The sequence below is a fragment of the Elephantulus edwardii genome, unplaced genomic scaffold (genome assembly GCF_000299155.1).
Source record: "Elephantulus edwardii isolate Elephantulus edwardi_28Jun2011 unplaced genomic scaffold, EleEdw1.0 scaffold00048, whole genome shotgun sequence".
NCBI classification, from domain to species: domain Eukaryota; kingdom Metazoa; phylum Chordata; class Mammalia; order Macroscelidea; family Macroscelididae; genus Elephantulus; species Elephantulus edwardii.
This window is the reverse complement of record NW_006399798.1, coordinates 17,919,421-17,939,456: the sequence shown is the minus strand read 5'-3', so window position 1 is coordinate 17,939,456 and position 20,036 is coordinate 17,919,421. Positions and strand designations below refer to the sequence as shown.

At 44.6% G+C, this 20,036-nt stretch overlaps 1 protein-coding gene and 1 pseudogene across 1 annotated transcript; one reads left to right on the top strand and one right to left on the bottom strand.

Annotated features, from left to right (window-relative positions):
• Nucleotides 1–816: 816 nt before the first annotated feature.
• Nucleotides 817–6,763, top strand: LOC102870931 (annotated as a pseudogene).
• An 11,298-nt stretch (nucleotides 6,764–18,061) lies between these two features.
• Nucleotides 18,062–19,454, bottom strand: GH1 (growth hormone 1). The gene is made up of 5 exons (XM_006886410.1): nucleotides 19,445–19,454; nucleotides 19,053–19,213; nucleotides 18,738–18,854; nucleotides 18,488–18,649; nucleotides 18,062–18,262 (listed from the first exon to the last, which is right to left on the bottom strand). The coding sequence occupies exons 1-5, from the start codon at nucleotides 19,452–19,454 to the stop codon at nucleotides 18,062–18,064; spliced, it is 651 nt and encodes a 216-aa protein (XP_006886472.1).
• Between the last annotated feature and the right edge of the window lie 582 nt (nucleotides 19,455–20,036).

The window sequence follows — 20,036 nt, the reverse complement described above, 5'->3', positions numbered from 1 at the left end:
CCAATCCTAACGCCACGCCTCTCCTCATAGAGCCCCGCCTCTCGGATAATCTGCTCTGCATACAGGTTGAAAAGGTATGGAGACAGGACACATCCCTGACGTACACCCTTCCCAATTTTGAACCATGCAGTGTTGCCCTGCTCTGTTCTGACGACTGCCTCTTGGTCCAAGTATAGGTTTCGCATTAGCACAATTAAATGTTCTGGGATTCCCATTCTTCTCAGAGTCAGCCACAGTTTGTTATGATCCACGCAGTCAAATGCCTTTGCATAATCAATGAAACACAGATAGACCTTCTGTTATTCTCTGCTTTCAGCTAAGATCCATCTAACATCAGCTACAATATCCCTAGTACCACGACCCCTTCTAAACCCAGCCTGGACTTCTGGCATTTCTCTGCTGATGTGCTGTCCAAGTCGTTTTTGGATAATCTTCAGTAGAATCTTGCTTGCATGTGAACAACCTTAGTTTTATTTTATTGTTATTGGTCGTGAGTTGACTACCTTTCAGAGACCTGGTGAACAATGGATCTGAACCTTTCCCTATCCTGTGCCGTGCTCTTCATCTTGGAGTACTCCAGCTGAGCTGTTGTTAGTTTACTTTGCTTAAACGACTTCTCTAATAAAGTTGTTGGTGTTATGCAGCAGGTTTCAACTCCCAGCGACTGCACGTACAACAGAAGGTAGCACTGGCTGCTCCTGTGTTTGCGCCCCTCGCTGCAGCTGTTTTGTAAATGTCAGTCATTGAGGGTCTTCTTTTTTTGCTGACCCTCTGTTTTATTCTGATGCCCTCCAAGGACTCACCCCTCCTGATACCATGTCCAAAGTCGGTAGATCTAAGGAGCATTCAGGCTGCATTTCCAAGACAGGGTTTTTCACTCTTCTGCAGGTCTGTCATATCACGGTGCCTTGATTCACCGGTCCTTGACAACACCATAAGTCAAAGGCATACTTTTTAATTCTTTGGTCTTCCTTATTTATGGTCCTGTTTTGGTATATGTACCAGGGATTGAAAATACCATGGTTTGAGTCTAAGCACACTTAAGTCCTTAAAGTGCTATCTTTGCTATTATTTTCCAAATTCAGTAGTTCTAACCAAAAGGTCAGCAGTTCAAATCTACCAGCCTCTCACTGACAGAGAGATGGAAAGTCCCCTCCTATAAAGATTTATAGCTCTGGAAACCTGATGGAGAGTCACTTTGAGTTAGAACGGATTTGATGGCAAAGGGTATCAACAGTTATAACAAACTATATATTTATCTAGTTTGTTCACTAACCCAATTGTTGTTGTCATTAGGTGTCACCGAGCCAAGTACAACTCGTAGCAACCCTGTGAACAACAAATCTGCAGCCTGTATCCTGTGCCATCCTCATCATCTCAGACACCTTGAGCCCATTGCTGCAGTCACTGTGTCAATCCATCTCATTTGGGAGTCTTCTTCTCTTTTTCTGAGCCTCTACTATAATTGACTAATCCAGAATATATAATAATTTATCTAGTTCATTCACTCATTCCAGGTTGTTGAACACTTGTAATCCTTCTCCGTCCCTCAGTGAGCTTAGCCGTCTGAAGCTTGCCATCCTGAGAAGGGAGGTAGACAGTAACAATAAGCCTAATATGCAAATGCTAGTTACTAGGAGATGATGTGTGCTGTGTGAAAACAGCAGGAATGCAAGGTGTGCTGGAAGACAGAATCAGGACGGCTGAAAAGAGGGTGATCAGGTAGACCTCACTGCACAGTGCCGGATAAACACCACCGACTTTCATTTTTCTGGGCCTTTTTTCCCAGCACCCTTCTTCTGAGTCAGTAGAAGCATGAAAGAGTTAAGTGCAATACAGCTTCATAAAGAAATCGGTCTTAATAAAGTAACCCTTCAAGGTTCCTCATGCATATCCTATCTTAAAAAAAAATGTTATTTTGTATTGATTTGCTTGTAAAGTTTGTATGGTTGTGTTTGACATTATCCTTCATTCACATTGTTTTTCATGCAGTCATTCCCATTCATTATGCTTGATTTATCCCATCTTTTAGCTTTGCCCGTAAAACCCAGCGGAAGGAGATGTAAGATGTCCTTTCAGTGCACCCACGTTGTTAATGCTCTTGCTGCAGTTTCTCCATCCTATGCCTGTGAGGCTTTAGGAAAGAGAATGACTTTTAAAAAAAAATCAAAGAAATTAAAAAACCCAAACAAAAATATGAAAGAATTTTCTATGATCTTTGTGTGTGTGTGAGAGAGATGACTTTCCTCAGTCCTGTCTCTTTTCTTCCCTTCCTGAAGCTTTTGGCACTTATCAGATAAATGCATCTTTTTGGTACGTTGGCCCTACTGGCCTTGTTTCCTTGCTCAGGTATGGCTATTTGGGACAATTCGTGTGTACTGGGGCACAGCTAGGTCAGTGAGGAAGGATATGTGAAGTTCTTAGTGGTATCATACTTCTTATTCATTCATTTGGATCCTCGGGAGAGATTCCTACTTACTGGATCACAAAGACAGAGTCCTTTTGCATCTCGGTCTGTAATTGAGATGAAAGAGAATTGACGCGTTTGAGCTTTGGTGCTGGAGAAGACCACTGAATATACATACCATGGACAGCCAGCAGAACAAACATGTTCTTCCTAGAGAGAGTAAAACCAGGCTGCTCCTTGGAGCCAGGGATTCTGAGGCTTTATCTGACATACTTTCGACATGTTGCAAGCAGGGACCAGTCCTTGGAGTGGGACATCATGCTTGGGAGGGTGGAAGGACAGTGCAAGAGAGGAAGACCCTTGATGAGATGGATTGATTCAGTGACAGGGGAAATGAGGGTAGGTGTGTCAGAGACAATAAGATTGGCACAGGATAGAGCAGGGTTCAGGGCTATTGTACATAGGGTCACTATGAGTCGCAAGGGACTCGACGACAAATAACAACAACAACAACAAATCGGGGACAGGATAATAAATTACCTGGGAGAATGCTCCCTACGCACTAGACCTTCCCTGCTAATCTATCCTGTGTTGTTTGTTTGGTTTTTTTTGTGTGTGTGTGTGAGTGTACCGTCAAATCAGACTGACTGGTACAGGAGGGGATTGTCCCTCCTTTTCCCGGCAGAGCATCTGGTGGATTCGAACCGTGTGCCTCTGGGATTGTAGTTGCAGCTCCTTACCACTAGGCCACCAGAGCTCCCCTATCCTGTGTTTTTCTCAGTAAAAATATTGAGACTATTTTTATTTCTTGTATGCTTGTCATGACAAGCTGCAGTAGGATGTGAACAGGACCAGATCCCTAGTTCATTGTGGGCAATGACATCTACCATTCGCACAAAAGGAAGCAGGGCTCTTGTGGATAACATTGCTACAGGGGCATGTGCTCTCAGAAGAGACTGAGGGATGAAGGAGATGGTGGGCCTGCAGCGAAACCTTTTGGAGGATGTGCCCCTCCCCCACATCTGGCACCTAATGTTCCTCTCACTAAATCAGAGATTTCCCTAACAGACTAATCTCTTAAACATCTGAAAATGTTTGCTATCTAAGCACCAAAGCAAAGTGGAACATCTCAGTGTGAGACGAAGAGGTGGGAAGTTGCTGGGAAATGAGTTCCTGGGGTGTCGCTTTCAGGACAGTGTTGGGTTAGCGCTGCAGCTCCCTACAAATGAGGCACAAACTCCCTTATAAACTGCTGTTGCTGTATACCATCGAGTCAGAACTGACCCATAGCCAACCGTCCAGCAGGTTTTTGGAGGCAGTAAAGTGCACGGGAGGAGACTGCTCATCTTTCTCCCACAGAGCAACTAGTGGGTTCGAACCACATGCCTTTGGGTTAGCAGTGCAGGTTCTTACCCCTAGGCTACCAGAGCTCCCTTTTAGGCCAGTTGTTCTCAACATTCAATGTCATAAGTTTCGCCAGAGTGTACTTGATCCACTCAGTTTGAAAATTTCAGGCCCATCTGCAGAAGTTTCTCATCTTTTCAGTGTGAGGTGGATCTGGACTCTAGACTTACAAGCATTTCAAGTGATTCTGGTGAAGTACATCATTATACATTAGTTGGAGAGAAGGGCTTCTTTGGGGTTTAAGTAACACAGTTGTTGTCGTGCATTTCTATTGACTGTATCAGGACCCTGAGTAGCCGGGCTTGGGGATCTTCCAAGGATTCGAGAAATTTAGGAAGAGAATAGCCTCTAGGGCATGCTTTTTAGCAACTGCATTAGTGGAAAAGTTAAGATCCCAAGAAAGAAAATCATCTGGGGGAATGGTGGCAGAATCAGGCTCCAACTTTTTTATTAAGGACCTTATTGTCTGGCCCTCTGTACTGTTTCTCCGAGGGCAGGCCCCCTTTTCTCTAACTTATCACTGGCTAGAATAAGCTCTATATTGTATTTATTTCTCTTGCTCCTCACCAAAGTGTTAAGAAAGTGTAGCTGATCACTTCAGGGGTCACAGAAAAGCTGTTTGAGGTCCCTGTTTGGCCAGATCAGGCCCTGGTGGAGTTTGGACAGCTCCTTGTGGTCAATTTCAGCATCACTTGTCCCAATTCAGGACATGGTGGGTTTGAGATTCTGTTCAAGAAAACCCAGGTGGGCAGAGGGCCTCAGTGGAAGGAGTTTCTTCTGGAGACTATCACGTAGAGTTCCATCCTGCGGTGCATCTCGTGCTCAGGCGTCTGGAAGGACAAGCGCGTGCATATCTCTGTGTACTGTGTGTAGTGCTGGGGAGGGAGTAAGTATGGATATTTGCTTATTGCTGTTTTTAAAGGGAGTATTAGATAAGGATTTATTTTAGGGGAATTGGACTATTAGTAAGGATTTTTGTCATACTTTAGGAGTCCTAGAGCCAAATACTCCTGTTTCCCTTTGGTGCAGGCGTCTATCAGAGTTTAAAATTAGCTAGCCACAGAGGGCATCCAAACTTGCATCCTTGAGGCTGTGTCCACAGATAGGGGGCATACAGTAAGAGCGCTCATTTCTAAGAGATCAAAAATAGAGCAGAATTAGTGCTGAAAAGGGAGACACAGATTCTTCAGCCTTGTAGACATGGGAAAAAAGGAGAATCTTTGTGGGCTGTGGAGTTTGGCCCCTGCAGAACGGTTGAGATTTGAGTAGATGCGGATGGGTAAGGAAGGTCTCTCAAGTGAGCAGACAGCATAGGCACGGATGTAACTCTGAGAATAAATGTGTTCTAAGTGGGCTGAGAACTTTATCAGTGAAGGTGTTATTTTTGTGTGAAGCTAAGGGGCCCTGCCAGAGATGGTCATGCCTCTGCAGCCCCTCCACTAAGTGACTGGCAAGCTCTCCAGAATGGCAGCAGCAGTCAGTACAAGGGCTCACCATCCGCTTTTCGGCCGTGGCTGGCCACCTTTGATGGGCAGGTTAATATGTCCCATCTAAAGCAGGACGCTCAGACTGTTGGTGAGATGGTTTAAGGTGGAGCTTTGTACTGGTTTGAACGGTATCAGTCATGGCTGCCAAAGTAAAATCAGAACAGATTCGAATTTTAAAGATTGAGTCAAGCAAAACCACCGCCAGCACGGGGGAAATGATGAGTTGAAGTAATTCCACAAGTGGGAGGAATGGAGAGGGGTTGTGAGTCCTGTCAGGAACCCCACATGGGAGAAGAGATTATTGCTAAAACCATGGAGGGTGAAACAAGTTCCAAACAGGGCATATCGCTGTTCCTGAGCAGGACGCTGCTGTTTCTGACTGCAGGTCAAGACATTTGGTTGCCATGCGATGGCCTTATTTTCTGCGAGAGAGTAAACCTGGGGCATCAGCCTGTGATTTTTTTTCTCTTCCTGTTATCATTCCATTTCACCTACATTTTAAAAATTTGGATCTCTTCTGGTCTCACTTCCTTGGCAGAACCGATCTGAAGCTCTGTTTTAAGGGGAGAGCTCACCACTCTCACAAGCTCTCTGTGCAATGCTTTTTCTGATCATGTCACATCTTTTTTATCTTCAAGAGCCACCAGAGCAGGTGATCCTGGAGTTGTAGCCTATGTGGGTGGCTGTGGATGAAGTCCTCACGGTGACGTGCCATGTGCCCAGTGTGGTTCCCCTGCAGAACCTCGCCCTCACCTTCTCCAGAACAGCCGAGAACTATGGAGAAAGAACTTTGTGAGCTTGGCTGTGATCACCCAAAGAGCAGAGGTCACTGTCAAGGCCAGAGCTCAAAGGGGGATGACAGGCGCAGCTTCTCCTGTCATGTACAGCTGGACTTGGGTTCTCGAGGCAGAGGACTCTTTGGTGGCAGCTCGGTCATCAGGGAACTCAGGACCTTTGGTGAGTCAGCACCCAGACATGGAAAGCGTCCTGAGCATCGTCTTCCTCATCTTACCTTGACCTTTGGGGCTAAGCTCCTTCAGGATTTGGGGTAAAGAGTGAGGGTGCTTGGACACCACCTCTACTTAAGCCTTAAATTCACCCGGGTTTGGTAGGGAGATCTTTCTGCCCAGTACCTCCTGCTTTTTAGGGTCCTGTATAACACATGATTTATTATGGCTTTTTTTCTTTCTTTCTTTTTCTTCATTTTTTGGGAGAATTATCTCAGAGCCCCCTCATCTGGGCCCCTCCACTGCTGGATGTTGGGATGGCAGAGAGTGTGAGCTGTGAGGTGGCTAGAGTATTTCCAACCAAAGAAGTTATGTTCTTATTGTTCCTGGGAGACCGGGGTCTGAGCCTCTTCCTCCCCTGGGATGGAGACGTAGCATGGCTCAACACTACCATGAGGGTCGTGAAGGCTGGGGGTCAGAAGCTGTCCTGCCTCATGTCACTGGGTCCGAAGCAGTGAAAAGCAAGAGAGCTGGTGCATGTCTCTAGTATGTGACCTGCCTCTTTTTTTGTCCCTGGGAGCTCTTTGCCCCTAAAAATTTCCACAGTGATGATGTGGAGACTCCAGGAGGCCTCTCTGCTCTGCACTCACCTTTGCAAGGCACGCCCTTGAGAGCATTAGTTTCTATTTTTGTCTAAGAAGTGTGGTCTGTTTGGAGATGAGCATTAGAACAATTCTTTTCCCTAGCCTTTGCCTTCAATTTCCTCCCACCACCCTGCTGACAGACTGAAGATGCCTGAACCCACCCCTGGGGACAGTTACCTGATGTGAAGAGGTAACACGTTTGTAAAATAGAAAGACATCTTGCTCTTGGCAGCAGAAGGCCAACCAAATGTGTAAATGCTGTATTTGTCATAGCAGAAGTTCCAATCCCCAGACCACCTCATTGTACAGGTTTGAATCTAAGGATGGATTGGATAGAAAAAGAGCCTTTTGGTTTTCAAAAATGTGCAAACAAGGTGATGGTGGGCATAAGGTGTTGAATGAAACACAATCCCTGCCTTTCATAACATATATTAGGAAAGCTGGAGCAAGTGAACTGGAAGGAAATGACATTTGGATTGTTGGAAAAATAGACTGTTATGAGAGCTTGTGCCTCTGGGATGAAGGAAAGCTTCCTAGAGGAGATATTGGCTGAGGTGAGATCGAAAGTAAAGTATTTGATTTTGCAAAACAGCATTCCCCAAATATTTGTGATAGTGTTCAATGCTTTCCATTGTTTTGGATCACCTTCTTTTGAGAATAGGAACCAAGAGAGATCTCTTCTTGTCATTTAGCAAGATAACTGTCTTCCAAATTTCTTGGCATAGATTGGTGAACTGGTCCAGGGCTACATCTGTTTGTTAAAACATGCTCATTGGTATACTATCAGTTCCTGAGGCCTTATTTTTGGCTAATACCTTCACTAAACCTTGAACTTCTTTTTTTTTTATCACCATTGTTTCTTGAACAGATGTTCCTTTCTGAAATGGTTCTGTGTTGGCCAATTCTTCTGGCCACAGTGACTCTATTCCTTCCATCTCCTTTTGATGATGCTTCCTGAGTTGTTTAAGATTTTGTCCATAGCATCCTTCGGAATTGCAACTTGAAGCTTGAATTGGTTTTTCAGTTCTTTCAGCTTGAGAAATGTGAGTTCTTCCTTTTTTTATTTTCTAACTTGAGCTCCTGGCACATTTTGTTAATACTTTGTCTTCTCACACTGTCCTTTGAAATCTTCAGTTCAACTCTTACTTTGCCATTTATTCTCTTTGTTTTGACTTCTTGTTGTTATACAGTTTTTACTTTCTGACATTGATTTTGGTATTTTTTTTCTCTCTCCTGTCTTTGCAATGACTTTTTGCTTTCTTCCTAGATATTATCCTTGATGTCATTCCACAGCTTATCTTGTCTTCAATCATAAGTGTTCAATGCCTCATAGCTATTCTTAACATGATCTTTAAATTCAGATGGGATAGACTAAAGAACTCTAAGACTTAAGACTTAGAAGTAAAATCTTGTTGAATATTTTTATTATTATTGTGTGTGTACCATCAAATCAGATCTGACTTGTACAGGAGGAGATTGTCCCTCCTTCTCCAGCACAGCATCTAGTGGATTTGAACCACATACCTCTGGTATTGCAGTGCAGCTTCTTGCCACTAGGCCACCAGAGCTCCCTTTTGAATATTATTTAAAAAATGATTGGAACAATATATTGATGGAGAACTGCCAAAATTTAAAGCTGGATTTAGAAGAGACCATGACACCAGATATATCATTGCTCAGGTCAGATGGATCTTGGCTGAAAACAGAAAATACCAGAAGGATGACTATTTGTGTTTAATTGAATATGTATGCAAAGGCATTTGACTGTGTGGATCGTAACAAATTATAGCTAACATTAAGAAGAATAGGAATTCCAGAATGCTTGATTGTACGCACCTGTACTTAGACCAAAGACGTAGTTGTCCAAACAGAATAAGGGGATGATACTACATGGTTTAAAGCCAAGAAAGGTGTGTGACAGGGATGTATCCTTACTCCATATCTATTCAATCTGTATGCCAAACAAATAATCTGAAAAACTATACTTTATGAAGAAGAATGTGGCATTAGAATTGGAAGAAGACTCACTAATAACCTGTGTTGTGCAGATGACACAACCTTGTTTGTTGAAAGGGGAAAGGACTTGAAACATTTGCTACAGAAGATCAAAGACTACAGTTTTCAGTGTGGATTACATCTCAACCTTAAGAAGACAGAAATCCTCACCACTGGAGTAATAAGTAACATCATGCTAGATGGAGAAGAGATTGAAGTTGTCGATGAGTTCATCTTACTTGAATCCACAACCAACAACCTTGATACAGTAGTCAAGAAATCCAAAGACAAAAAAAAAAAAAAGAAATCCAAAGGCATGTTGCATTGGGAAATCTGCTATCAGGGACCTCTCCAGAATACTAAAGAGCAATGATGTTTATTTAAAGACTAAGGTGTGCCTGATCCAAGCCATGATCTCAAATACTTGCTATGAACCTGAAAGTTTGACATTGACTGAGGGTGCCAGAAGAAGAATTGATGCCTTTGAATTATAACATTGGAGAACAGGAAGGACTATTCCATGGACTGCCAAAAGAACAAACAAATATGTCTTGGAGAAAGTGCAACCAGTCTGCTTTTTGCAAGGATGGTTTGGGGCATATTGTGAGGAGAGGCCAGTCCTTAGAAAAGGACATCATGCTTAGAAAGGTGGAGGGTCAGGGGCAGTGGGAGGGCTGGGCGGGGAGAGAAGTGCAGCAATGAATGAATGAAAATCCAAAATCTCTGTAAACGTTCATTAAAATTATTTAAAAAAATTAAAAGAAAATTAAAAAAAGAAAATGGAAAAAAAAGTGGAAGGTCAGCGAAAGTGAGGAAGATTCTTAATGAGATAAATTAATTAGAGATCCTGAGGATGGCACAGGATAAGGCAAGGTTCAGATCCATTGTTCACAGGGTCGCTGTGAGCAGTAGTCAACTTGATGGCACCTAATAACAACAGTATCCCTCAAATTGTCCTCAACCTAAATGGACTAAAGGAGCCCGGGTGACACAGTGCTTAAATTCTTGGCTGTTTAGTGAAAGGTCAATAGTTTAAATCTGCCAGCTGCCCTTCGGGAGAAAGATGTGGCAATCTGTTTTCATAAAGACTAAAAACCAAACCCCATGCCGTTGACCTGACTCTACCTCATAGTAACAAGGCAGTTCTACTCTGTCTTGCAGGGTTGCAATGAGTCAGAGTCAAGGCCGTGGTAATGCTTTTGGTTTTACAGTCCCTGCTTTCCTATGAGTGTAAGATGAATTACTCACTTTTTTGAAATGAATACTTAGGGGAAGTTAGGAAGCCGCTTTGTGGGAGATGAGTATAGAACAGCCCACTCCAGGAGTTGGCAGCCATTTCAACAGAATCAGGTCTGCAGTTGTCTCACACCTTCAAACCCCAGCTCTTAGTCCCACGTCAAAAATTCAAATGAGGGTCGGAGAACCTCTCTTGGAGAACCTGGAGGTCTCGCCGGCTACCGCTTTCCCTCTTCATTGCCACATGGTGTCGCTGTTGACAGCATTCCACACCGCTCACCTTTGGGGCTGCAGATCAGGTTTTCTGGGTGGCTGCTGGGATCTTTAAGGGAGAATGATCCCAGACTCCGGGCTTGGTCCAGCTGACTCCCGACTCCTAACCTCAGTATTTTGGCTGTCTGCAGAGCAAGGCTCTTCAGAACGGGACAGGGGACTTCTCCTTGCAGATTTGGGACTTGTGTTCCCTTTCCTTCCCCAGCGGGGATGCACACAATCCAGGGCTAGGCAGCTCTCCCTGGTTGATTCTTGAGGCACGAAGGGTTTCCTTGCAACTCTTATGCTACAATATAGCTGTCATGTCCATCCTTCCATGGGTAGCTGCCTTCGTTGTCTCTAGTATGTGATTGTACCCTTTGGTTGTTGATGAATAGAACAAGCAATTCATACATTATTGGAGGGCCCTCCCCCCCCCCATCTCCCGGGGAAGAGAGCTACCTTTAATACTCTAGAAGTTTTTCCTCAGGAACTCTGGTGGTCTAGTGGCAAGAAGCTATTTTGCAATCCTAAAGGCTCTCAGTTCGAATCCACCAGATGCTCTGTTGGATTAGACCGTACACAACAACAACAACAAAGTTTATCTTCACAGAGACGATCAAGGCGACTTTCTGGTATCTTTCTCTCACTGAAGCAGAGAAAACACAAATATTCGGTGGGAAAAGTCCCAGTATTTCTCTGTCCAGTGGAGCATGTCTCCTTAAGACGGCTGTCGGTTCAGAATCTTATCTGAAAACAAACTCTCTCACAGGTTTTAGTGCAGACATTAAATACCCTATAGGCCTACTTATGGTTGAGATAATAGTATTTATCTTAACCCCAAAACTAAACTGTTGTCATCAAGTTGATTCTGATGTATAGTGACCCTATAGGTCGGAGGAGGGCTGCCCCACAGGACCTCTGAGGCTGAAGCCGTTGGTGCTTTCAAATTGCTACCAAAAGCATTCCTAGCTGAGAGCTTTGATCACCATGCCACCAGGGCTTCCAGTATATACTGTAGAGGATTATAGTTAGAAATAAATGGCATAGTACTTGTAAAATATGAGCATGGCTATGTGTACACGTATAGAGAAGGATTAGCTTTAATTATTACATTAATAATGCTGGGAGTAATCATAACTAAAATCATATTTATATATCAAGGATCACAAATCACTGGCAACCATTGAAGATGCTCAAAACTCTCACCCACACAGAGTCATGTATATCACACACACACACACACACACACACATGTCCATCACACACACACTTTCCCCTGTGTCCTCTCCTCAGCTTTTCCTTTTCTCCTTCCTTCCTCTATTTTCCTCCCTGCTATTATGAGCTTTGCTTTTTTTTTCTATGCAAAAGCATTTGACTGTATAGATCTTAACAAACTATGGCTGACATTAGGGAGAATGGAAATTGGAGAATACTTAATTGTGCTTACATGAAACCTAGATCCAGACAAAGAAGCTGTTGTTCTAATAGAACAAGGTGACAGTATGGTTTAACATCAAAAAGTGTATGCATTGGGGCTGTATTGTCTCTCTAGACCTTTTCACTTTGCTGAACAAATCATTAGAAAAGCTGGACTTTGTGGAGAGGGATGTGGTAACAAGATTAGAAGAAGACTCAACAATCTTCGTTAGGCAAATGGCACAACCTTGCTTGTTGAAAGTGAAGAGAACTTGAAGCACTTGTAGCAGATCAAAGACTACTATCCAAATCATGCAATATGGGTTACAGACCTCAACATCAAGAAAGCAAAGATCCTCACTGCTGGACCAACTGGCAACATCATGATGAGAAGACTGAAATGATTAACAACTTCATTTTATTTAGATCCACAGCCAACACCGTTAGTACCAGCAGTCAGGAAATCAGGAAATATTTTGCCCTGGGAAAGTCTGTAGTCAGGGACCTCTCCAAATTATTAGGGAGCAGTAATACAGTTTGAGGACTAAGATGCGTGCATCTGCTTTGGGCATGGTTATTCCAGAGCTAGACAATGAATAAGGGTGACAGAAAAAGAATTGATACCTTTAAGCTGTTGTGTTGGAGAAGAGCGCTGAATTTCCCATGGGCTGCCAAAAGAACAAACACATATGACACATATGTCTTGGAGAAAGTGCAGCCATTGCACTTCTTGGAGGCAAAGATGAGGAAGCTTCATCTCGTATACTTGGGGATATTGCTAGGAGACACTGACTTCTCTTTTGGAGAAGTACATTGTGCTTGGGAAGGTAAAGTCAAAGAAATGCAGGAAGACCCTCAGCCAGATGGATTGACAGAGTGACTGCTGCAGTGCGCTCGAGTGTGTCAGGAATTGTGAGGATGGCACAGGATAGGACAGGGTTCAGATTTGTTGTTCATTTGTTGCACGCTGTATGTCATACTCAGTGACACCTAACAACAACAACAGCTTCTTCATGGGTCAGAACAGACAACAGTAGGATGTTTCGTTTTCATGAATGGCATGGAGCAGAGGTGTTTCTGGAGTAAAAAGTAAAGTTTTCAGCAGTAAAGCTGGCAAATCTTGGGCAAACCCTAATCCTAGTGTATCATCCAGGGGATTTCTCAGCGGCGGACCTTTCTGAATGAAACAAACTCAACAAGCTGCACAGCAAAGGGTAATGTTTGGCTCAGTAGCCCAGACCCTCATAATCTGAAGATGATTTAGGAAGAAAAAGGTGTCACTTCTACACTTAAATGTGCACAAAAGCACACAACTCACTGTGCGTGATTCTGCAGCACCAGTGGAAGAAAGAGTGGGCACTTTCAGTTAGCTTCCGAAGATGACATGGAGATGGGACACCATTATCCCAGGAGCTGAGGATTATTGAGCTTCTCTTTGTGTGAGCCTCACTAATCTTACCCTCAGGAAGAGTCTCATTAGAAAATCCTTTCTAATGATTGGTTAAATTTAGAAGCTGAGAGGGCACAGCTGACCCCGTCTCCCTCCTCTTTTCCTTTTCAAGAGATGGACAAATGTATCTCATCTTTGTGGTCCGTAGCAGAGTGTGTCTCGGCCTTGTTTACATGTTAGGATACAGGGCAGGTTGTTTTTTGTTTTTTTTTTTTAAATAACTCACATCCAGTCCAGTTAAAATTAGAATCCCAGAGTGTGGAGGCTTGGCTAATTTAGAAAGTGCCCGAGGTGTCTCTCGTTCGCAGCCGGGTCTGATCCACTGCTTATTTGGAGAGCTGAAAGGCAGGATCCAAACCGCAAGCCCACTGCCCTCGACTGCCTTCCAGCTCGTAACAACCCAAACATGTTTATGAGAAGAGACTGCCCGTCTTTTCCTGTTGGGGCTGCTGGTGGATTAAAATAACTTTCACTTAGCAACGCAACATGATCATTCAGTTAGTAGTGCAACGTGCCAAGGCACTGCGCCACCTGAGTTAAGTGTAGAACAACAAACAGTTGTAAGGCTCAACATTTGTCAAGTTAAGAATCTGGGGTCTCACTCATTGTACAGTGGTTTCCAGCTCAGCCACCCGACAGATCAAGTTTCCAAAACTATAAACTGCAGGGAAGGAGACGGATTCTATTTCTCCCTCGGAAAAGCTAGTGGATTCGAACTGCCAGAGACATGCAGCTTTTGGGTTAGCAGTGCAACCTTAGGGGCTACGCCACTAGAGCTCCCTAGGGTGCAGGGTAGAGGGTCCTTAAACTTTTTTTTCAAATTCCAAAACTTTGCAAAATCACCCAGCATCTTTGTCATTTACAAATAGTGGTGGAGTTGGTTTTTGCCAGCTGGAGTGTGACACCCCCTGCAGTCTGCTGCTGTCATGACAACTTGCTGTGGCAACAAAGAAGCCCTGGGTGGTGCAAGATATTCTTTCTTTTGGCTTCTAAAGGAAAGATTAGAGGTTTCTCTCTATCTTTGTTGGCTTAGTGGTAAGGAGTTGCGCTGCCAACCCGAAGGCATGTGGTTCAAATCCACCAGCTGCTCTGCCATGGGACAGTCTCCTCTCATGCAATTTGCTGATTCTGAAAACCCATGTTAGTTCTAACTCCATAGTACACAACCGTGTCTGAGGTGACTGGGAAGAAAGGCCTGGTGATCCATTTCTAAGAAATCAGCCATATATTGGAATTAACTCTGAGGCAGCTGGTATTGGACAGCCTGATGTTGTAAGTACTTGACCACACACATCTTTAGCAAATACTTGCTAAGATCGCTCACATTTCCTTTTCTGACTCAAGACAAGAACCATTCTATTTGCGTTCATTACATCAACCTCTAAAGATCATGAGATTTCTAAGCCCAAATGGAGGATGATACAGGGAGCTCTGATTTCAATGTAAAAATACTTCTCTGAAATCAGAGTGGTCTAAAAACAGCAGACATTGCTTTGTGGAGTAGATGTTGGTGCTGGTGCGACTCAAGTTGTGGCTGGAATACCACCTGTCCGAGATGTGCAGAATAAGATTCCTAGCTTAAGAAGAGTCAAGCAGATCCATCAAGCCCATCTAATGTCCCAAGCCCATAATTTTAAAGTCAGACAACAAAATAATCATTTACGGCAGAGAGGAAAGGTTTCTAAATTAAGAGATGAAACCTCTTATGTTCTGATCATTTCAACTTTCAATTACTCCCCAAGGGTTTATGCTATTAAATATATTAATCTGAAAATGAATACAGGTGAGTCCTGTTTTAAAGAAAACATGTTGCAACGTATGAAAACTTGAACTTCTCAAAATGATTAACCACAGGGGCTGATTCTTTTCCTTTAAAGAGAATTATTAACTTTGTAAATTCATTCACATGTTTTTACAGTTACTATGTTCGGGTAAGTATTGGTTTATAAGTCACTAGCCAAAAAGCTGAGCTATAGTAAGAGGAATGTGGTGTCAAGTTTGGAGGAAGACTCATTAACAACCTGTGTTATGCAGATTTCACAACCTTGCTTGCTGAAAGTGAGGAAGATTTGAAACACTGCAAAAGATCAAAGACTATAGCCTTCAATATGGATTACATCTCAACATCAAGAAGACAAAAATTTTCACCACAGACCAGTAGGCAGGATCAAGATAAATGGAGAAAAGATTGACATTGTCAACTGCGTCATCTTACTTGGATGCACAATCAACACCTCTACTGCCAGCAGTCAGGAAATCAGAAGATGCATTGCACTGGAAAAGTCTGCTGTGAAGGACCTCTACTAAAGAGCAATGATGACAGTATGAGGACTAAGGTGCACCTGATTCAGGCTATGATCTTTTCAACCACTTGCTATGCATCTGAAAGTTGGACAAAGAAGAATTGATGCCTTTGAGCTGTGTTGTTGAAGAAGAGTATTGAACATCTGATGGACTCCAAAAAGAACAAATAGATATGTCTTGGAGAGAATACTTCCAGAGTGCTCCTTGGAGGCAAAGATTACACACTTTGGGCATGATATTAGGGCTGTTCCTTGGAAAGGGACATTATGCTTGGGAAGGTCAGCAAAGGAGAGGAAGCCCTTCAACGAGATGGATTGACGTGGTGAGTGGAGTAATGGACTCAAGTATGTCACAGATGTTGAAGATAGTGCAAAACAGGGCAGAGTTCAAATCTGTTGTTTAGAGGGTTATGATGAGTCATACTTGACTCAGTGGCATCTCACAAAAAAGCCAATAGCAGCCACTCAGCTGACGGAGCCCTCTCTGGTGCAGTGGTTAGGTGCTCTCCTGCTAACCAAAAGGTTAGTGGTTCAAATTCAAGCAGTGGCTCCATGGGAGAAAGACCTGGATCTACTTCCATAAAGATTATAACCTGGAATCTGGGGCAGTTCTGTTCTATCACATAGGATTGTTATAAGTGACTCAAAGGCATACAGCAGACACTTGGCCAAAGGGCTTAGGAGACTAAATATTTAAAGCGTTCATCTTTAAAGAACATTTGGAAATTAAAAAAAAAAGACACTTCTGTGATACTATTTGTTATGTTGTTAGGTGCCATAGAGTCGAGTGTGACCCTCTGAACAAAAGAGCTGAGTCCCTTACTATCCTGTGTCATCCTCACACTTCCTGACACACTAGAGCCCGCTGCAGCACTCACCATGTCAATCCACCAGGTAAATGGTTTTCCTCGCCTCCACTTTTCCAAGCATGTTCCTTTCCTAACAATATGCTTAAGTATGTGATGGGAAGCTTTATCATCTTTGCCTCCAAGGAGCACTCTGGCTTCACCTTCTCCAAGACATCTCTATTTGTTCTCTTGTCCATCCATGGAATGTTCAGTGCTCTTCGCCAATCAAAGGCATCAATTTTTCTTCTGTCATCTTTATCCACTGTCCAGCTCTCAGATGCATAGCAAGTGATCAGAAAGACGATGGCCTGAATCAGATGCACCTTAGTCCTCAAACAGACATCATTACTCCTCAGTAATTTAGAGAGGACCCCAAACTAGATTTTCCCAGTGCAGTATGTCTCCTTATTTCCTGACTGCTGGTACCAAGGGTGTTAATCTAAGCAAAGATGAAACTGTTGACAGTTTCTTTTTTTTTTTTTCTATTTTTTCTATAATTATATTTTATTAATTTTCATAAACATTTACAGAGATTTTGGGCTTCCACTCATTCATTGTTGCACTATTCTCTCTACCCTCCTCCCAGTTTGTTCTTCTGTTGACAGTTTCAATCTCCTCCCCGTCCATCATAATGCTGCCTATTGGTTCAGTGGTAAGAATCTTTGTATTCTTAACATTAAGATGTAATTCATGAACCCTTTTGGTCTGTAAGCTTTCAAAGCACAGTGAAAAGTTGTTTTTGAAAAGAAAACCAATTTGTAATGTAACCGTTCACCCAAAATGTTAGAATTGTTGAATGGAAAACAAATCTGTAAACCTTCCCACAATTCACAATAAAAAGTTAATTATTTTGCTTAAAAAAAAGATGTAATTCATATTGAAGGATGTTTAACTATACTTACAATCTCTCTTTCCCCCCCCCCAGATAACAATATTCCTAGGTGATGCAAAGGTTAACATGCTCGGCTGTTAACAGAAAGGTTGTAGGTTCATGTCCACCCAGGGGAGCCTTGGAAGAAAGGTCTGGCAATCTACTTCCAAACAATCAGCTATTGAAAATCCTACAAAACAAAGTTCTAATCTGACACCCACAGGATCACAGTGAGATTCACCCACTCTTTGAGAGTAGCTGGGTCTAAGGCGTAGTGCTCTGAAAAGCTCTGCCCAGGAGTCATTCGGATTGCCCTCATTGTTTTCTCAGAGTTTGACAGGCACGCATCAGGGCACGTTGCTCCTGCACTTAATAACCATGCTGCTTTCACATCTTTGCCTTCCTTGAGGGGTCTCGGTTTTGCATTACTGGCGCAGGTGGGAGAGGGAGAGAGGACTTCAAGTACTTTGTAGGGGCAGCCCTGCCCTATGACTGCCCAGTAAGGTGGGCCCCTGGACTTGGGGGCGTGGACTTGGCATACGAGGAGAGGAGTGGACCTGTCAGCTTCCTTCTGGCCTGGAAAGAGCTGGGCCAGGTGTATTTCAGCCACCCTGGTTCCCAAGGGACATTCTGTTATCTTCCCAGCCCATCCTCACCCTGTCCTTCCCCCGTCCCCCTTGACAGAATGACTCCTATTCAAGACCATGTGATGCAGCTTTATTTTATTGGCAACGGGCACATGGAGGGGCACCCTCTGGAGGACATGGAGCCCCAGGGAAGGCAACAGCCGCCCAGCAGCTAGAAGCCACAGCCGCCCTCCACAAAGCGGCGACACTTGATGAGCCTCAGGTAGGTCTCTGCCCTGTGCATATCCTTCCTGAAGCAAGACAGTAGCCCGTAGTTCTTGAGAAGTGCTACTTCACTGCGCAGGTTGGTCTCAAACCTGTCATAGGTCTCCTTGAGGATCTGCCCAGGGTGGGAGCTGCCATCTCCCAGTTCCTGCCAGAGGGAGGAAAGAAGAGACTTGGAGGGTGGCATCCCCTGTCCCCCGCCCCACACATCCTCCTCCTGGTCTCCAGGGGTTCTCAGGGCAAAGGCATTTGACGAATCACAGAGAAATGGGGAGAAAGACAAGTTCTTCTGAATCAAGGCCACACTGCATGTCTCCTGCACATTGTCTCTCTGTGGTGGGGACTCAGGGTTGAGGTCCTCAGCCCCCCTCACCCGCATCACGGCCTGGATGCCCTCCTCCAGGTCCTTCAGCTTCTCGTAGACACGGTCTGTGGTGCGGAACACCAGACTGTTGGGGAAGATCTGGCTGTAGAACTGCATGGGGCTGAGCCACGACTGGATGAGCAGCAGCGAGAAGCGTAGAAGCTCCAGGTCCTGTGGGTGGACGGGGCATGTGGGTGCGGACTGGACCGAGGTTGGGGACGGCCTGGGAGGCCCACTCCCAAAGGAGGGGGCTACTCACGGATTTCCGCTGGGCCTCATCCTTGGCTGTGGGGGCTGGGATGGTCTCCGAGAAGCAGAAGGCACTCATGATGTTCTGGGTGGAGTACTTCTGCCCTTCGGAGATGTAGGCACGCTCCTGGAAGACCAGACCCCACCCAGACCCACGCTGGGACGCACCATCTCCACCTCACCAAACCTCTTCTGTGCTCATCTGACACACCAGCACTTGACAGTCCTGACTTTGTCAATTTCCCCCCTACCACATGAGTTAGGGAGAAAGATTCACCCTTTCCTGTCCACCCCCATCCCCAGTGCCTAGATTTCAGGGTCTTACAAACTCCTTGTAGGTGTCAGCGGCCAGCTGGTGCAGATGCTGGATCCTTAGCATGACATTGGCAAACATACTGGACACGGGTATGCCCGGAAAGGCCTCTGCCTCCGGGGGCCAGGATTGGTACAGCAGGGCAAAAGCCAGGAGCATGGAGGTCCGCAAGCCTGGGGAGGAAAAGGGGAACATAAGGGCCAGGCAGGACTGGGGAGCAGGAGGCCTCTGTCTGCCAGCTCTCCCCCTACCTGGGGGTCTTTTCCAATTCTCCAGGGATGAAGCATTTTAAGTTTGGCCAAATGTCTGGGCCAGTATGCCTCTGTTAGTCCTCCCATCCCATGTGCAGAGCCGGCCACCCTCCTGAGCATACCCCAAGTCCAAGGGGATTTGGGGGCACTTACCTGCAACCATCGCAGCTGGGTAAGCTATCTGAGGAGCTGGGTGCTGGGATCCTGGAATGGGTCCCTGGTGGGCCCTTTTTATACCCTGGCCCCTTCTCTCTCTGCCCCTGCCCCCACCTGTTTTCTCTATACATTTATGTATGGAACCACGGAAGGGCTTGTGCTGTTGGATAATGTAGAGCCTCCTCCTACTCCTGTCCCAGCTCCTCTTCTGAGGTCATGTCCCCTGGGCTTGTTGCCTTCTCCTGCCCTGTGAGGGAACCCAGGCTGTCAGCTTGAGAAGACCACCTAATCTGTCTCCTTTTTAAAGAGGGTGAATTGTTGTTATTATTATGTACTCTTGAGTCAAATACAACTCATAGCGGCCCTATGAAAAACGAGTAATAATGAACTGAGTCCAAGGCAGTGGAGGCTTGTCCACTTGGGGGAGAGGCCTGTCTTGTCCACCATGGGGGCTATACTAGGATGGCTTACTTGAGAGCAGACCCTTCCCTCCTGCCTATACTAACTCCCCTCCTCCCATCAGAAAGAATGTATGTGCTGGGAAAGGGGACAAGAACTCTATTTTCTGGAATTTCTGAGCATAGTCCAG